The sequence below is a fragment of the Alosa sapidissima genome, chromosome 4, assembly GCF_018492685.1.
Source record: "Alosa sapidissima isolate fAloSap1 chromosome 4, fAloSap1.pri, whole genome shotgun sequence".
NCBI lineage: Eukaryota > Metazoa > Chordata > Actinopteri > Clupeiformes > Clupeidae > Alosa > Alosa sapidissima.
In genome coordinates this window covers 13858589-13878527 of record NC_055960.1, presented here as the reverse complement: position 1 = coordinate 13878527, position 19939 = coordinate 13858589, and the positions used below count along the sequence as shown (strand labels likewise).

Here is a 19939-nt window from a genome sequence, read left to right as displayed (position 1 = left end):
TTAAATGAGTTTGGGCCTAGATGAGACCACGACATTTCTGGATCATGTCTATATACAGCATGATTTCTTCTTTGCATAGCAGTTTTAACCAGCATTTCTGGATGGAGCATCAAACTGAGTTCATAGACAATGGTTATTGGAAGTTTTCTGGGGCCCATATAAGGATTTACAGAATCAAGATCTTTACAGAAACATGTGTGTTTGTAATGCAGTGCTTTCTGAGGCCCTGGAGATCACAGCCATCCAATATTGCTTTTCAGTCCTGTCCCTTGGTTACAAAGAATTCTCTGGGTTCTCTGAATGTTTGAGTGATATTATGTATATGACGAAATGCAAAAATAGTTTTTCACAGAGTGATGAATACCTCCACATCTTTACTTCTGAGAGACGGTGACTCACTCGGATGCTCTTTTTATGCCTTATCATGGTGTCAGTTAAAATTAGTTGTGAAATGCTCCTCCTTGTGTTTTCTTTCTCTGTCTGTGTCCATTTTGCCACTAAATATGCATTCATGAGATTTGCAGATGATCACATTCTGTTTTTATTTACATTTTACACAGGAAATTGGGATGTAGTAGATAAATGCTTGCATGACGGGAACATGACGTGGCCTTACATTTATGGTGCAATGAACTTTAGTTCGGAAAGATGTTCTTTTTTATACTGCAACAAAATGGGAAACTACAGAATGTTGCTTAAGCCAAATAAAATCAGGAACGTAGAATTAAAGTATTTTTGCTGAGTTTATAATGTCAGGAATGCAGAACAGTTCCAAATACATACTCCAGTCACATAAATTCAGAGTCTATTTATACACCTATAATATCCTCCATTTAAGGCATTATTCATTTTTAATTATACGTTTAGCATTACTACATATAAATTACTTGGTCTTGACACTAATACAGATTCATTGAGAGTGTCTGACTGTCAGAATGAATAGAGCTCAATGCAATGAATAGTTTTCTGTTGTAAGAATAGACTGTAGTCAAGATGAAAGACTGTAATTAAGAAACATATTATTGTATCACTGGAGGGGATACTGCACCTCTGGCAGGCAGGTAAGTCATGCTCAAAATCTGTATTCCATATTATGGGGTTTCATCTATGTATCTGGGACAACATAGCATCCCCAGATTCAGACAACGACTAAAAAATTCAGTTGCCATAGAGATTCTTCACTGTTATGAAACCGGTCCACTTACCATGGCAACTGATAGGAACAGCCTAGTGAAACAGACAGGAAAACATGCATGCATACTTACTGACACACACAGAGAAAGACACAAGTGTGAAATCAAATCGGTGACTAAAAGCGTGAAGAGACACACTGAAGCTCACTGACCCACAGTCTTTTGATGACTATATCCGAGGCTAAAACCAGTCACCAGAGGGATGGCATATAAGGTAACTACTGCTAGTTCTCTCTCTCTCTCTCTCTCTCCACTTGATTTGTCATTAAAGGAATTATCCGGAGTAAAATGCACTTTAGATCAATTTACGGATGGTTGGGAGTACATACGTTGAGTTGACATCCAAATCATGTCATTCGGATGTGTTTTGAGAAAGTTCGATGTTACTGTTTTTAGTCAAAACTCGTTAGCCTGGAAGTGACGCGGGCATCATTTTTATACCTCTTCTACAGTTCCAAACAACATTACACTTACGTGGTAGTGAGTAGAGGGTCCCTAAAGCCAAATCGAAGTATTCCGAGGTCTTTATGTGGTCGGATAGGGAGTCCAGAATGAATTTCATCAAGCCAGTACCTTTCCGGAAATGTTGCCATCTTTGCTGCCATCTTAGGGGAAAGTCCGTAGGAGTCGATTGCTGAGTGTGGAGTAACATGCTCTGGATATTCACAATTTCGTCGCCGTTTAAAAACAAAATAAAAAAAAAACATAGTCCAGTCCATACAACTTTATTTCAATTTAGAAAGAAATACTGGACTATGTTATTTTTTTTAAAAACTGCAACAAAATTGTGAATTTCCAGAGCTTTGACTAAAAACGGTAACATCGAACTTTCTCGAAACACATCCGAATGACATGATTTGGATGTCAACTCAACGTATGTACTCTCAATCATCCGTAAATTGATCTAAAGTGCATTTTACTCCGGATAATTCATTTAAACACCAGGGATGGCATTAAAGCTTTTGTTTGTTATCTCCTGTCCCTTAACACAGTGGACTGACACAATATGAGCTATTGTATATTCTATCGTGAAACCATATCAATATTGGTTGATCCCGCTGGGATATATAACCCAGATGTGTTGTGACCTCTCTGTTTGACATGCATAGAAACATCAGCAAAATAAAAACCTGCACTGACTGCATGTTGCTAAAATATCATCCTGTGGGAAAAGTAGCCAACAGAGCAGAAGCCAATTATCTATGTGTAACATGGCAGCTCTCACGTCCTCATTAATGGTGCTACAGCACGTTTCTTGGTGTTTTATGCCCCCAACGTTGTCTTCAAGGCAGCGCTGCCTGGAAGGCATGGGTTAGCCATGGAAGCCTGGAAGACGACGTTGGGAATAAAACACCATCGAGCGCTACAGCACATTAGCCTGGGTGTTCCCATGCTGCCTTGCGCGCGATTTGATTCAAGCTGCTAAGGCAGCCAGGAGACCATGGAGCAAATTTTCGCCTGAGATAGGGAACCAATCACAGAACAGGGGGGAACGCAAGACGATGATGAGCTATGCACAGACGCATTTGATAGACATCCGTGGCACCCAATAAACGGATCTGGGCATTTTTTTCAAATACGAGAAAATGAACTTTTGGTTCCCAGACCACGTCTCATTGAGAAGTGGTGGCGCTAGCCAGGCTAACAGCACATACTGTCAAGGCCTGTGTCCTGACAAAGGTTAGAGCAGCGTTGCCACTGCTGCTTTGCGCTTGTGTGTCTGAGAGGAATAAAGCAGTCATGCGTGGCCTAAGGCAATGAGTCAGACATTCCCTCGTCTCCCTGCACAGCTGACGGGTGATCGGACTTCTCCACTGACGTTAACCCTACACACTGAAAGTCTCATGACTCGGGCTGTCTGAAGGGTATTTATGGTCAGTCTCCCACTGTCGGACTACCAAAAGGAAAAAAAAAGTGTTTGACGTAAAGTCTTAGAGACAATTTACCTGCTGTGTACTGGAGGCTAATGCAGGATTAGGTTTTCCATTCCAGCTTAAAAAATGAAAGAAAATTATCTTAGATCATTTAACTGACTACTGAGAACTGTCTTTGACCCAATTCATTGAATCTTGCACCTAAATACAGGCAGTGTACTGGGTGCCCATGAGACAGGACTCTGCCCCCGATTATGAAACAGCAATCTTCACATATTTTCCAGGACTGATTAGTGCGGAATTCATTAAGCCCTCACGATTGTGCCGTGGTTACCCCTCTCAGCCTTTACAAACAGGCGTCAGTCAACCTCCTCGGGCTCAAGGTCCCACGGTGAAAACGTGCTGCAGTGCAGCCAACGGTGTCGTGTAAGGTCCCCGGTGGCATGATGAAAGAGAGGCCGCTAATAGGATTTAGGAAGGAAATCGCACAAAGCCGTCATCCATCGCAGGAGTACAGTGGAGTGAACGGAGCGATCCGAGGCAGGCTCCAATCTACAGCAGGGCTTCCTAAAGAGTCACCTTCAAAGAGTAGGAAACGCTTTGTTTGACCTTTAGGAAAATTACTCAATTCATGACTGATGAACTCACTTGGCTTCTTTTGTTTGAGCTGGCCAAAATTAGGCCTCACCTACTAAGGTCATATCGCTATTCAGATACAGATCTGCCATGAGGTCAGCAAAAATGTTTGTTCACCAGAATGTTCACCATGTCCAAACTACCCTCATAAAACTCTGACATTGTGCGCTGCAGCCATGTTGCCTGTATTTGCAATTGCAAGATCAGCACACTCTACTACACAGTAGCAACCTAGTCACTCTTTTACAGGCTTGCACCTTACCTTATCAGTTGTTATGTTACTTTTCTGACCTGAAAAATAGAACCCCCTGTACACGTAGCAAAGATCATCAAACACACACCAAGAGTCAGTGACGTAACACAAATGCTGTTTATTATTACTTTTCCATTCGAACACAGATATACAGTATAAGATAGAGGTATCTCAACATGTCAAATAACAATATTAATTCATATTATTATTATAACATTAATAAGATGGAATGTAGTCTCTCAATCTCCATTCATGTTTTTTGTGTTCATTTTTTTTAGTTTATTTAAGAAATATGTCAAATAAATAAAAAGATCTATATAGTCTCTCTGCACGTCTCTAGTAACTATCTGAATAGAATGGGCGCTTCTTCTTCCCGTGGGAAATGTGCTGTCGGCCACACTGCATAATTCCCTCTCACGCACCCAGCTGACCGCTCCTCTACCTTCAGAGGCACAGCTGGAGGTGAAATTAATGCAAGCAAAGTCTCAGTTTGAAATCCTAGTAGAATCTTCTGGAATGGGTCTGGGAACCACCGGTTACATCAGTCTTTATGAAAGGTTGTGTGTGTGTGTGTGTGTGTGTGTGTGTGTGTGTGTGTGTGTGTGTGTGTGTGTGTGTGTGTTGTTTTGCTTTGAACTGTTGGATTGTTTTCTTCTTCTGCTTCTGTTTCCAGTAAAAACACCAGTAAGGAAGGGGGAACTTGTAACAGTAACAGGGTGAGTAGGGGAGTGGGAGGGGGAAGTACTTCACTGAGTCAAGTAAACAGAAAATAACAGATACTGCTTCAGTGTTACCAACATCGACCCTTTTTATATCCTCTAACACAAGTCTTGAGAAAAGAAAAAAAAAAACAGCGAAAGAAACACCAACAGAAAGACACGAGTGGCCAGTGTGCAATAGTGGCCACTGCAGGTCCCAGTCACGTGGCTGGAGGAAAGATACGAGCCTTCGGACATCCTCTAACCCACCCTCGCTGCGTCGCAAAGGGCATCAGGGCGTCAGGACGAAGTGCTTCGCCGAAAACACACTGCACTAGTGTACACAATTGTGCACGCGTGTGTATTTCATGTGTATGTGTGTGTGTGTTTGTTTGTGTTTGAGCAGCAGCTCAATCTGTGCCGTGGTCCTCCAGCTGGGAGATGATGGTGATGAGGTTCTGCAGGCCAAAAATGTAGCCACTGTCCTGACCCTCATGCACCACACTGTCCTCGCCGTAGTGCCGACACGTGGTGTGGGCAAAGTCAATCATGCGCACGTCCACATTGGGCTCCTGCAAGCCCCGCGCCACCCGACGAGTCACCGCCGAACTGCCGCCACTGCCACCGGCGCTGCTGCTACTGCTAGTGCTGCCGTTACTGCTGCCCCCGTTCAGGCTGACCTCGCTGCTGCCGTTACAGCTGCCGCTGCTGCTGCTGCTACCTCCCCCGGCCACAGCCCCGCTGCGGGGGAACCCGAACGCCCCTTCCTCCACCGCCTCCTCTTCTTCTTCGTCCTCCTCCTCCTCCTCCTCCTCTTCCTCCTCCTCATCGTCTTCGTCCTCCTGGTCCGAGAGGCCATCCTCGTCAGCCCTGCGGGAGCGCGGGGGCTCGCCGTCGTAGATGATGAGCAGCGACGACGAGTAGAAGCGGTAGGACTCGCAGTCCTCCAGCGCCGCTTGCATCTCGCGCAGACGGCGCAGCACCGGCGACAGCAGCTCGCCCCGCAACCGCTGGCCGTCGTGGAAGAACTGGTAGAGCGCCTCCTTGAAGCCCGGGAGCGTCAGCTTGCGTCCCTGGTATTTGTTCATGAACATTAGCTGCCCTACGCCTGACTGGTATACCTGTTGGGGAGGAGGAGAGACACAGAACAGTTCAAATCCAGACTTCTGAACAACTAAATGATTCATGTTGCTCCCCACAATGAAATGCGCAACATAATGCAGAACAAAATGTTCTTACTACACTTAGCCTTACTAGGAAGTGAGACAAACGTACAACTTGCAAATATACAGTTAACAGCACGTGCTAAGATCACATACTGAAACTCCTATAGAATTCCTACACTAAATCCAAGAATTCCCGATGCCCACCTGCATGCCACACAGGCGGACGCCGATGCTGGCCGATGTGCTCTGCTGGCACTTGCGGATCTGCATGGCTTTCTTCTCCTCGGAGGCGTCGTCTCCATGCTGGCGTGTGCCCATCTTCAGGTCCAGCACGCAGGGCACTTTATGCCTCCATGTCAGGTTCTCTAATAGGATGAATTCTGGGAGGGAGCTGGAGTCAAGGGCAACAAGCTCAAAAATGACAGGAACGTCTCCAGGAACAGCATTATCCCCACTCTCTCTAGACAAAGCAAACTCATTACCACACCTGGGAAACATTCCACAAAAGGTATGTGGGGTAACATTCTTACACAGAAGCTCTCTAGATACTCATGGTGATGATTCATGATACTCAATGACTCTTTCTGAGAGCCTCTCAACGATCATCTCCATACGCAGTAGTGGGCAGTGAGCAGTGAAAGGATACTGTATTGGTTGCGGTGCTTGGCGTTCTCCTTCATCCTCTGAAGGTGCTGCTGGTGGCACTTGAGGCTCCAGGGGTTGTGCTTGAGCTGGGGGACGGCGTTGCTTCTCTCCAGGGTGTAGTAGAGCACCTCGGCCTGTTGTAACCTCTCCTCCTCCCGCTTCAGACTGCATGGAGAAAGGGGGGGGGGGTGAGAACAGGGCGTTATTAAGGAAGTAACGAATGAAACACACCTAAAGAGACAAGATGATATCCATCAAATTCACCGTGGGAGCATGGCCTTTTTCCCACTTTCCCGTTTCCACTGCCTGAGAGTGGCTAAAATGAGTCAGGCTCTCCATGATATAGGACCCGTTCATAGTGGTTATGAATGCACGGAAACTGGCTAGGATTAAGCTGCCTGTTTATTTTAAACATTGCTGTGGCGCAATGCCCTTTCACACTCCTGCTGACGCAAGCAGAGTTTGCCCAGGGCTGTGAGTGGTGTGACGGGACAGAGGTAATGAGTCATATGGAGGTTGTTTCTACTCCTAGGGACACATACACATCCATAACATACTGTGCATTAGCGTAAGTGGTAGGCCGCACTGACTTTATCTCCACTGGGAGCGTGTTGGAAGACAAAGTCCATTATAACACTGCAGCAGCTGAAACAATGAAGACCCCCCGCCCAAGCCCGACCCATCACCCTATTGGAGGTCAAGGCTGAGTCACTGGGCTCTGCTCTGCTTACATAACCTTCGCTGGCTCTCACAAACTCTTGTCTGGCTGCCAGAAGCCGGGAACAGAGGCTTGTCTGCTCGCTCCGACCGACCAGCTGGGCCCCCAGTATGTGTCAGTGCGCTAAGCCCCTCATGATGGGTGAGGTTACCCAAACCACGCCCTGGCGGCTCAGTGGGCACCATTGATGGCTCAGTGAGTCGTTGTTTTGTGAGATTAGCTCTGCTGCCCTTGGCTGAACTGCTCCACTGATGTGTACCTTGGCTTTGTCCCCTCATTTGAACCAAGTGACTCGCAAGGGGCCAGGGGGATGACCAGGGGGGTTTTATAGTTATTCATCGGGCTGACGCTTTTATCCAAATGTTTCAATTCTTACAAGGGCCAGTCTCCCCAGAGCAACTTGGGGTTAAGTGCCTTGCTCTAGGCCACAACGGTGGCAGCCAGGTATTGAACCCACAACTATTCTGGCTGCTGTATGCTAACCCAGTTCCTTAGCCACTAAGCTAACACCGCCCCAGGGGTTTACACTATGTGAGTGTCCCACGGAGTTTGTCCACCCCTTGCTGCTCACCTCTTGTCTTTGTCCTTGCGCGAGTTCCTGGCCCGGTCCTTGCCGTAGCCGTCATTGTCTAGTAGCATCTTGTTGGCCCACTTGATTTTGTTCTTGGGTTCCAGGTCGACGGAAGGGGCCACGTTCTCCAGGTCGCTCACCTCGCTGTGCAGGGGGTATGCGATGAGACACAGGTTTCCCTCCTCGTCTTCTTCAAAACTCACAGAAACCTCACCTGAGGGAGAAAGAGAGAAAGACAGAAAATTTATTAAGCTGCCAAGACTTATGAATAGGAATCTTGCACCCAAACAATAACAACAAACAATAACAACAAAACGTGTGAAAGTAGCCAGATCTCCCAGAATCAGAAAAGAAATTCGGGATTTCTTTGACATCTCTTACCCCAATCTCTTTTTTTTGTTCTCATACAGAGATTTCTCCAGCTTTTTAAAAAGCTACAGAGACGTCTGCACAAGCTTTTCTTAACCTGATAGAGATTAGACAAGTCCACGACAAACAGAGAATAAGACAGAAAAAAGCTGAGATAGAAACAGATAGAAGAGAGCAGGGAATGAGATAAAAACAGGGAAATAGGGACTGGGGTATAGAGGGAAACGTGGGAACAACAAAGCTGACAAAATGCATGTGTGTGTCACTGTGACTACATTTGCCTTTGTCACAATAAAAGACAACCTTTCAATGTGATGATGCACAGTAATAATGGACCCATTTAAAAAAAGACTCGAAACCAAGGAAAGGTGCTGAAGATGATATTCTTTATTTGCAATGAACAGGAAACGGTTCATTACAGAGAAATGCCATCATTCAGCTATGTACTGGACACGACAACACAACACCTGACACAAGGACAGAAAAAGAAACCTACACGTCATGATGAAGTAGCTATCAGGAAGCCCTGGAACAACACAAGATAAGGCTGAAAAAGCACCAACATGTCAGTGTGACTCGGTGTTTCAAAAGAAGGAAAGATAAATAAGTCAACGGTCAAAATGATGAAGTTCATTCAAAAAATCAAGTCCATGAAATCATCAGTCTCTCTTTTCACCATCCATTGAAATAAAAGCATTATGAAAATCAATGTTTTCAAAATGAATCAAAGTGAAAAACGTTGGTTTCTTAATAGTCTTTTGTGATTGCATGTAAAGGGGTGGAGGGTTGTTGTTTGTTATTTCCAGAACAAAAGTCAGGGGACTAATTATGCAGGAGACCTGCAGGCCGCCCTTGGGGATAAGAGGATGACAGGTGTGTGTACAGGAGTCCTTGGAAACAAGCTCTGAAGAGCATCTCAGTCCATTGAGCTGTGGAAACATTTTCTTCAACAATACCCCCCCCCCCAAAAAAACAAAAAAAACAAATCGTCAAGCCCTACCTCTGACCCAAGTGTTCTATCTCACACCTTACGCCCCATCACATCCCTTAAAAGTCTTCATCTAAACGACCCATCACATATGTGCTTGCCCCACCTAATCCTTCCATTACAACACAAAACATTCCCCCAACCCCCAATCCCTTGTGTCATTGAGTGTGTGTTAATGGTGGGCTTCTTTCTGTGTTTGTGGGTAAAGACTAGGGGGGTTCGGTATGAAACAAAGGTAAGGGTTTTCACAGCGCACAATGGTTGTGTAACTAGCCACAAGATGGAAGGTCAGAACTGCTTCAGGCAAACAGGGTGGAATAAGGAGATAGCAAGACAAAGACAGAGAGAGGGAGATATAGAGAGCACAATATAAAAATAATACACTGTAATGCTGCATATCCACACAGAATCTTAGATATACCAAAATCATGCAAAGTGTAATTGTTAAGATATTAATCCATGGTAGCCACCAATCCAGGGATACCATTTGTTCTTTCAGTCATTCGATTTCAACTCGAAACGGCAGCATTATTATAGCAGAAAACATATAGATGACATCCTCAACTAAAAAATATGAAAATCTGGAATGGAAAATTGTCTTATAGAATAGACTGTAACCGAGCTTAAGGACAACAGGCTCTAGGACCCAGTGGCTCCTTGTATTTCTGACTCGGCAGCCTTGGAGACTGATGTCATTGCTGTGCAAAATTTAACCCCTCCCTTGCCTTCACTTTATCTTGAACGAAACCTAGCATGTGTTTACATGTTCACATATAATCATTTGGTCTTCAGTGAGTGGACTTTGTATAACTTGTGATGTCATGTATAACAATCCGTTTTGAGAACGTAGGAGTTGAACAAAAGTACAGCTACAGGCATCACCACAAAATGTATAGAAACATCCAGAAGACAGACAAAGACCAGAGAAAGGATCCTGTTGAGGACTAGTGATCCATCCTCATCCTTATTGTCCCCTTCGTCCATCCGATTCCAATTTCACACCTTCCGTCAATCCAATCCTCTATAGAAGTCTTCATGTCAGGACATGCGTAAAGGAATGGAAAGGTCCTTTCGTACGGAGTGACTTACCTCTGCTCGGGCCTGTCCACCTAGTGGATGGGCGCTCGGAACACACAGGAGGGCATCACAATTACAGCGCCCCCCTATGGTGGGTCAACACCCCTTGGCCCAGTCTCCTGGTTTCCCCCTTGCTCGTCCCTTAACCCCGGACTGGTCTGAGCCTGGGCTGGAACGCCAAATCCTGCCCCATACCAATGACGTGTCCTAGTCTCAAAGAGTACCAAGCAATAGCATTGCAGGAACACCATAACAATAGTCGACAAAGAGACAACCCGTATACATCTAAATGACAGTAACAGCCCTGGCACAACCACACACACGGCAATCTAACATACAGTACAGAAAAGAGAGAAGAGAGAAGAAAGAGGGAGAGACAACAGAGATACCAGAGCAGCAAGACTATCAAACACAGCACAGCAACACAAACAGTTGGAGGAGGGGTGCTGGGGGATTGGTGAAGGAGGAAGGAGAAGCGGGGTGGGGGGGGTCTCTCTTACCTCTGTATTGCGGGGTGAACTTCCGCATGGCTGCGGGAAGGCTCTTGTAGAACTGGTGTTCACGGGGGATGAGGGGTTTGCAGATAGTCTGCTCCCCGAAACGGAGCACACACGAATGGCCCCCCACCTGGTGCACGAAGGGTTCAAGCAGAACCCCTTTGCCCAGATAATGCTGCTGTTCTGCCTGCTGCATCGCCTCGATCGCTGGACTCATCCTCCACGGGCATTAGATTCCTGGCTCCGGAGGTTCCGGATCCCGCAGGAGGTAACACGGACGGGGACTGGTGAAGGCAGAAAGGACAAAGGCAGCCGGTGGTTGCGTGTCTGTCTCTCTATCTCTCCTTTTTTTTTTTCTCTTGTGTGCTTTTTTTAAATTCCTAGTGCTTCCTCTTGAGTGCTGCTGTAATCTTCCCCCTCTACAAGAGAGAGTACTGCAGGAGGAAAAAAACAAAGAGAGACAGGAAGGAGGAAGAGAAACACAGAGAGGAGAAATAAAATCTATCAGCTCTTCTCTTTAAATCCACGTTTGCTTTTTCTTGCTTCCTGGCAGTGTTGTTTGTTCTTAGTGGAGCGGAGAGCGTTGAATTTTAAAATACTTTTTTGCCTGCGACAGCTGTGGCTTCGTGCTGAGTCACACGGGCGCTGCGCCGCTCTCGCTGTAGAAACTGGTCTGATACCCTGCGCTCGCAGAGGACTGGTAAAAATGTCACAACTAGATATGTGGCCCCTCCCCCTCCACGCCAGCTGGCCTATCACAGCAGCCGTGACAGAATGTTGGGTGGCAACCAGAGAGGCGAAGGCAGCAGGCAAACAAAGAGAGGGGGGAGAGTGAGCGAGAGAGAGAAAGAGAGAAACGACTGGGGGAGGGGAGGAAGAAAAGCAGCACAAACACACAGGGAGGTGGTGGTGGTGGTGGTGGCAGTGGAGGTGGAGGCTCAGGCAGCTCGACTCAGCTGTTTTCCTCCAGCAGGCTGTCTGAGGAACCAAACTTGAAAATCTCCCGGGCCAAGTAGGAGCAAACAAAAGGCAAAACAGGAAGGAAACCCTGAATGCTGCTGACTGCGGTGGAGGACCACCACTGTGGCATTACCAGGCTGCCAGACCTCCACCAACATGCAGACCATTGCAAACAAGCAAACAGACCTCCCGAAACATGAACAAAAGCTCCCACCTGAGCTTGTCACACAATGGCAAACAAGAACTGAAAACAAGCTTTGACGAGAACAGACGTCACAAAGGCAAAATCCCACTAGTGAGCTAATAAATGAATAGATCCTATTTGCACAGAGTTTAAAACCTGGCACCTTTCTGTGCAGTCGATGATGAGGGTCTTTGTTTTGCACATTTTTAAGCCTCATAAACATTAGCTGTGTTTGTATCAGTTACAGGTATTGATTACGTGATTTCCAAGGAGGAAGCGGCTGTGTGACCCAGTTAAGGTAAACCATGATTGGGGTGTTAAAGGATGATAAAATAATCAAATATGTGCAAAACATAAAGCTGGAGAAAGATAGTCATAAATGGAGCAATAAAGAGAAAGAAATAAAAAGAGTAAAAGACAGGAAAGGGGGGATTTCAATAACTGTATGGGACGCTTAATAATCCTTAATATCCTTCTACTTAGAGCAGATTATAAAATGAGAAGAACACAAGAAGTCCAAATGTGTACATGTGTGTGTGTGTGTAACGTATACACTTGTTGTGCGCGCCAACTGCAAGCACCCAATATGAGAACCAGTACAGAGTGTATTCTGTGGGACACCAGTGAGGTGGGCTGAGCAGTCGGCTCCTGGCCACAGGCACAGAGCCTGCTTCTAATCCCCATAATCCAGCTCGATGGAACACAGCAGGGGATAAATGAGCCATGGAAAAAAAAAAAAACACACGCAGGAATTAAGGCGCAACAGTGCAGCGCAGTGCGGTGCTGAGGACCGGGCACACTGCGCCAGCGCCTGTCTGTGGCACGGCCACTGGGCCTGCCAGGCGAACACCAGTGCCAAGGCCTGTGCCGAGATGGACTGCCTCGCCAGGCACAGTACGAGCAGCGGCAGTCGACCTATTCAGACACCTTCCAGTCGACCTGAGCCAAAGAGGTCAGATTCAGACTGGCTGTCTTACAAGCCAGGTTGACCCAACACAATGTGCCGACACTGTTGACTGCGTGCAACGCTACAGACTGCTGTGCTGGTGAGCAGCGTTGTTCTGTACGCTGCTCTTTCCTGCTCTTGATTTGAGTTGCACATGGTTGACATTTCCTGCTTTCATATCCTGTGTAAGCAAATAAGCCAAATGGCTGTATGAAAACAGTGGATATCACTAAGCGGCAGGGTCGTGTATGGCTTGCTTCCACCATAACCCCCTGCCAGCGGCCTATTTGTGCGGTATCCGGGAGACGTGCCTCACCTGCAGTGGTCAACATAGAACAGATGACTTGTGGAAAAGATAAGCTTCTTAGCGCAAAAGCCCGATGAAGCATATCAGTCATCTTTGCAGACGACCAGAGCAAGGAGACAGCACGGTCACGTGCAGGTCTGAGGAAGCAGACAACGGCAGAGGGCAAACAAACACTACGCACATAGCCACCCCGTGTTGTCATTCTAAACACAGAAACTCTTTTGTGTGTGCAAGTGTACACTTATTACTGGGTAAAGGTCTTGCCGAAGAAGCGAGACAGAGAGAATCGTGCAGACGCATGTGGGAAAAATGTGAAAACAGGGTCTCTGAAAGAGGAATTACAGACAGAGGACAAGCCTGTCTCTATAAAAAAATATATTACTTCCCTCTTCTTGAGGATGGTGGAAAGGAGCTATTGTGCAGAAGTCTCTGCACATGTAAGCAGTCCTGCTGCGGGCCACCAGTATCATGAGAGCAAATAAGGCCAATAAGCTGCAGCACAAGTTGGCAGAGAGAGCGTCAGGCCAGCCTAAAACTTGACGATGTGCTTCACCCCGCAGTCAAGCTTGTTAACGACGAGGGCATGCTGATGTTCTCACACAAGACATTCACCCCTTCTCAACCTCTTGCCTTTAATTCAATCCCCCTATCACCATGCAGCCCGATCCTCCGACAGGTCACGCTACACCACCAGGTCTAAGCTAAGCCCGCAAGGCGAGCCGTTGAAGGGTCGTAGCAGAGGCCTCTGGCATGCACTCAAGGAGAAACACCTGAGATGAATGGAAGGTATGGTGGCAGCTCATGTGTCCCATCATTATTTTTCTCGACGGCCCACTGTTTTTTGTTGTCTTATGTTGTACCGTCACGATGAGGCAACATGAGGTTGCATTGCAAAATGTCCTATTATCCTCGGATTGCATCACAGCACAACATTGGCAGCTGCATCATGACCACAAAGAGAGGCCACACAGCTGTGATACCTTTGTCAGATGACAGCCATTTTTAGGCGTGTGCATCACTGTGCACATATATACATGTATGATCAAAGATCAAGGCTCTGGTGTCGCGCCAGGGCTAAAAAGGTCTGCTCTGCTATTGGAGGATAGCAACATTTTGGGCCATGTCCTCCTCGTTAGCCTTGCCAGTTGAGTGGCACCTGGCAGCAGTTCAATGACACAAGGGTCTTGGCAAGATAGGCAACTAGGGTCGCCAACAGCGTGCATTTCTGTTTTGTGATTAATTTTGAGTGTGGCTGGGGTCGATAAGAAGAATCTTATCGTAACTTGGCCGGAATGTGTGGGCGTCTGGGATTGTGGATCGCAGTGCTGTTTAAAGTGGTGCGTGTGTGTATGTGTGTGTGTGTGTGTGTGTGCGCGTCTGTGTGTGTGTGTGTGTGTGTGTGTGTGTGTGTGTGTGTGTGTATGTGCGCATGAGTGCGCATGTGTGTGTGCGTGTGTGTGTGTGTGCGTGCGTGCGTGCGTGCATGTGTGTGCATGTTTGTGTGCATGTGAGTGTGTGTGTGGGCAGGCATACTGGTGGATGGCTGGACGAGGCAGGCGTGCATTGTGTGTTGTGCCCATGTGAGGTAGAGGGCACGAGTGCTGAGAGAAGATTAAGAGGGTGTAAATATGAAGGCGCTGACTGACTCAAAGACTCAGCAGAAGAGCTGACCGGGTCAGTCAAGCTGGCACTGGCCAAGACAGCTCTGGGCAGGCATGGGCAATATACAGTTGAGGCTCAAGACCTTGCTACAGTTTATGCTAGAAACTCTGAAATATTTACTATCATTTATATTTACCTCGAAAATTAATTCCACATTTGTAGACTATTCATTCATTCAACACACCTTCTATATAAAGATGCTTTTGGTGTCAGTGATAGAAACTCTGGTGTTGTTTTGCAATGTGTTGTTTACTAAGTGGAAAAGCGCTAAAAAAAGCTCTCACCCGCCGTAGCATGCATGTATGACAGGCATCAAGAACGTATACAAACACAGACAAAGAGAGGGAGAGCGAGAGGATCGTGCAGGATAGCTTGTGTGTCGCCATGTGAATAGAATCGGAAACACACAATAATCTAAAAGCAGCTTTCTGCTCCGTTCTGGGCACCTGCACTGGAAAAATAGCTCACCTCATCACCTCATCTCTACACTATTTCCCAGACAGATCAGAGCAAATCCTGCCAGGTCACCAGTAAGACCACACTAAAAATACTACCCGTCAGGGTGCACTCAGACAAGGACCTAATAATACTCTGACAGACATGACCCTAATACTTAGGCGCGCGAGCGAACGAGCTGGCGCGCAGACGTGCACACACACACACAAACATGCACAGACCCACAAACAAACCAAGGAGCATGCCCTTCACTCTTTACCACGCCATCGTTTACTGCAATCACTGGCCAACTCAACAGGACACCGTCCACTACAGGCATTTTAATGGGCATCTGTTTGGAAACATCTTCACATGACACACAGACAGGAGGGAATTTATGCACGCACACACACACACACACACATACCCGCACAAACGCTCGTAAATATAGCCTATGCTTTGGATGCTGAGGTCAGCTCATTAAAAAATCACTGTGGCACTCCAGGAACGTCACTGGCGACAGCAATCTCACCAGCAGTGGGCACGAGCACAGGAGTTTGTTTATGCCCTCGCTTCTTTGTGGTCTCAGGCGTTATCCTTCCTGACATATTCACTTAACCCCTCCCCTCTTTTCCCACACCCCCAGCCAACCCCCTCGACTCCCTCCCACCCAGACTCAGAAGCGCTGGTACATTTCTTACATTGGCTTCCTCAGAAGTACCAATGTCGCAGGACCCATAAAACTGTGTACCATTGCTCTAAGGGCATTAAACGTGGCACAAGTGCTACTCCATCACGGCAGGGGGCCCTGCTGACAGATTGGAAGACATAGGGGGACATCGTTGAGGTATAAAGTGACACAGGCCAGTCGCAGACATCTACAGCCCCGGCAGAGAAAGGAAAGCACCCTCAACGCCACATTACGTTGCTTGGATTCGTTTTACAATGTCAAAAGAGATGGCCTATTTACTGTGCCAGAAATTAGAGGTGTGACAAGGAAGTGGAACAGAAAAGTGAAAGAAGGTGGTTGAAAAATGTGCTTGTTTTTTCGGCCATTTGTATCCGGGAAGGCGCTTCCTCGCCCAGAGGCCCTTCACAAGTTGGATGGAATATCCCTGACGTATCTTCTTTAAATAAAACCCCAAGCCTCCACAACATCGTAAATAACATCGCCTAAGTGTGTGAGATCTGGCTGCCGTGACACACTTTCCCATACGCTCAGGTCAAGTGTTCCCACTGCCACGTTATAAACAAACCTGGCACTAATGAATGCTGGAGCACATCATTCAAAGTCACAATCACGTGTATGGAAATTGAGGTAACGTGAGAAAAAATTTACTGTAATAACGTTGTGGTCAATGAGTTTAGAAAAAGTTTTCAATCCAGCGTGTCTCACAACATTAAAATAACAATTAATAATAGTGTGTCAATAACCACACACATTAAAATAACATTAAATATCAATCTATTACCAGAAAACCAATTAAAATGAGAAGTCTTTAACTCGCGCACTCACACACTAAAAACACACAATCAAACCACATCCTGTCCGATATTCAACCAAACCCCCTCCACCCAACACACACACAGACACACACACACAGCGCGCACGCGCACACACACACATACACACCGCGCACGCACACGCACGCACACACACACACACACACCCTTCAGCAGAGGTGAGCTGTGTCCAAAAGCTGTGTGCTACCACTGGCGAGGCTGTAGAAAGAGGAAGGAGGAATAGAAACAGTGGACTGGCCAGCCATACACACACAAAGCCTTCTCCTACCCCAGAGGGGAAACCCACCCTGGGCCCTCACCGGAGGAAGCTGGCTGTGTCTGAACATGTCGACAGGCATGTTCCTCTAAGCTCATTGTTCAGGCCGCCTTTTCAGGAGTTGGCAAAAAGTTCTAGGGAGCTCTCCTCCAGTGAGGTAGAGGTAACATCCCAGAAAACTGAAGCGTCGACTTTGTCCGAAAGAAAGGTCAAGTGGAGTTCAGACAGACGTCTTTCAATCGATTCATTTATCTCAGGCTGTCTGTCAGAACAAAGCCAGCCTTAAGCTTGTTTATCGGATATGCGGGCACTGCCAACAGTTGTGCCTCCAAGGCCTAGACAGACAGACAGACAGACAGACAGACAAAGGGGGGGGGGGGGGGGGGATAAAGGGAGAGAGGGAGCGAGAGAGAGAGAGAGAGAGAGCGAGGGAGAAAGGGAGAGGGAGAGAGAAAGGGGTAATGAGGATTACTGTGACTATTTAATAATGATATAAACTGAGTTTAACAGGAAATACAAAGGAAGCCACCCCTGGACATTAGACAGCAAACGTTTTTCCCCTATGTCAGAAGTTTACATCCCTTGGCCGCACACCCATAGCATGACCAAACACATACACACACACAGGATTGCAATGGTATGAGTATTTTGCGATATGCCTCAAAAAGTATCACAAAATATAATAATATCCCTATATTATGTTTGTAAATAGTGTGTCTAAGTCAGAGGCTACCAAGTTTAAAACACAGATTAAGCCAGGAGCCGGGATGTAGATTAATTTGATGGTGTATTTTAGAATGGTTCAGTATGGTGTTCTATAAGATGGGCAAACATGTTTGATGTTTCCTCCTTTAGCAGCCATTTAACATCCATTCTATATTTCAATTTCAATACTGGTATTACTCAAATGTACACAGTATGATAACCATGGACTTTCATACCAAGATATAACACAGTGCCGGTATACTGGTGTACACACACACACACACACACACTCCACATCTCTTGTCACGTTTCCTCGTAGCACAAGCAGCACATTCCGCAGAGCTTGTGAGGTGTCAGGGGTGAAGGGTCAAGGGTCGGCAGCTCAGAGCCGGTGGGCTGCTGCTGCTGTTCCTGTTCCAGGAAGTGTATGAGGAGCATCAGTTCGCAGCACGGCCCACCGCCTCATGGCTGGCAGGCTCCACAGGCTGTGATTATCCACGGCCCTGACTAAAACAATATGGCCCTCTGACACAAAGATAGAAAGCCTAGGGGGGTGGTTTTGGCACAAGTGTGAGGAATTCATGGGACTGTGATAACTGTGTGTGTGTGTGTGTGTGTGTGTGTGTGTGTGTGTGTGTGTGTGTCCACTGAGAATGGGGCGGGGTCCAAATGGAAGCCTAGGTGATTACATAACAGAGACACTCAGACTCCCCAAAGTGCAGCACCTGCTCTATACACATACACACACACACACACACACAGAAAGTTCACATCCCCCCACATGCACTCTCCTGCCCTTTCCAAACGCCTACTGAGAAAGTCAATGTCAACTTTATTATCCCAAGAAGGGAAATTCAGGTGGTCAAGGTACAGAAATACACATTAAACATAGAAAACATACAGATACACAATACACTGACCCCAGATACTAAAGATAGATACGCACAGATACTAAAAATATATATATATATATATATATATATATATAAATAAGCCTAACAATTCACACACACATACACACACTCTTAACAAAGAAAAACCTCCAAATTAGGGAATAAACTCCCTAAATTGCCTTCATCTGAGGCCACTCCTCCCCATATCACTAAGGTAGGCAGTGGTCAAGGCCATTTTCTTGCTATTTGAATAGGATAACCAGGAAGGGAAACAGACGTGTCGATAGATGTAATCATGAGGCCAGCTTCCTGACCTTTACATCAAACATATTTGCAAAGGAAAACCAGTTATGGCTGTGGTGGTAACGGGGTAAACTCACATCGCTCTGATACAGGTTAAGGTGAAAGCAGGTTTGGTGTGCATGTGGGCACAAGGAAATTGTGTGTGACGTACCTGATACTGGGATGGGTTTTGGCATAGGTATCTATTCACAATTTGAAAGAATGACACCACAAAGGGATACAAATGGGAAAGTGGGGTGGGGTTCTGAAACCAGTAGACCCACTTTCTGACCGGACCTCAATCATGTTTTCAAACGAAACCTGGCATGGTTGTGGTAGCAAAGAGTGGCATGTAAACAGAATCATATACCACACTGCTCAGATATGTGTAAAGCGAAAGTAGGCTCGGTGTGCATTTTGGAGGTCACATATGAGGATGTTGCGCAAGACATGAACTCTGAATGATGTACTGCATCTAGAACCTCAGAACTTAGGCAAGTCGGCAAGGTAAATGACAAACAGACCATTAGTTCAAAAGAATTCAGGATATTAGCTTGAGAGATTCGTTCCATAAACAGTTTCACAAGAAGGAACCATCTCTCTTCTCTACATCACCTGGCCACCGTAGTCCTGCTGCTTACAATTCAGCCAAACAGAAATGGGGGGAAAAGGGGAAGAAAGGAATTGAGCATGTCTCCATGCTCCAGAACGGGAAGTGAGCAGAGTGTTCTGACCTTCTGTTTGGCAGACAAGCTGTATGTACTACTGGACTGGCGTTGGAAGACGTTGCCAAGTAGGTCTGCATGCAGCAACGATGCAGAGGATCTTGTTACTGAACAATTTCTGTTGCCAACGAAGATATAAGTAGATCTGAGTGTATACACACTAATTTACCCTCACGCCTTTAAGGCAACATGTTGACCACCCTGGTCTTGCTTTGACAAACCCACTTTGCTTCAAACCACAGGATGCCTTATTAGTCTTGCATTTCCCTGCCCATTCATTTCCCTGAGATAAAAAACTCTGTAGCTGACATATCTAGCAGTACCCCATTGCTAGGCATCTTTAGTTTGATCGTCTGGCAGGAGGCCAGATCTTTT

The 19939-nt window shown here is 46.4% G+C and overlaps 1 protein-coding gene and 1 long non-coding RNA gene across 2 annotated transcripts; one reads left to right on the top strand and one right to left on the bottom strand.

Moving 5' to 3' along the window:
* The first annotated feature begins 1248 nt into the window (after positions 1 to 1248).
* Positions 1249 to 8708, top strand: LOC121707070. The gene is made up of 2 exons (XR_006031228.1): positions 1249 to 1407; positions 8528 to 8708. It is a non-coding gene; the product is annotated as an uncharacterized LOC121707070 (long non-coding RNA).
* LOC121707069 (inositol hexakisphosphate kinase 2-like) lies at positions 4060 to 11373 on the bottom strand. The gene is made up of 5 exons (XM_042089314.1): positions 10689 to 11373; positions 7755 to 7968; positions 6467 to 6630; positions 6025 to 6200; positions 4060 to 5775 (listed from the first exon to the last, which is right to left on the bottom strand). Exons 1-5 carry the CDS (start codon positions 10900 to 10902, stop codon positions 5065 to 5067), a joined length of 1479 nt encoding a protein of 492 aa, XP_041945248.1. The 5' UTR covers positions 10903 to 11373; the 3' UTR covers positions 4060 to 5064.
* Positions 11374 to 19939: the final 8566 nt, after the last annotated feature.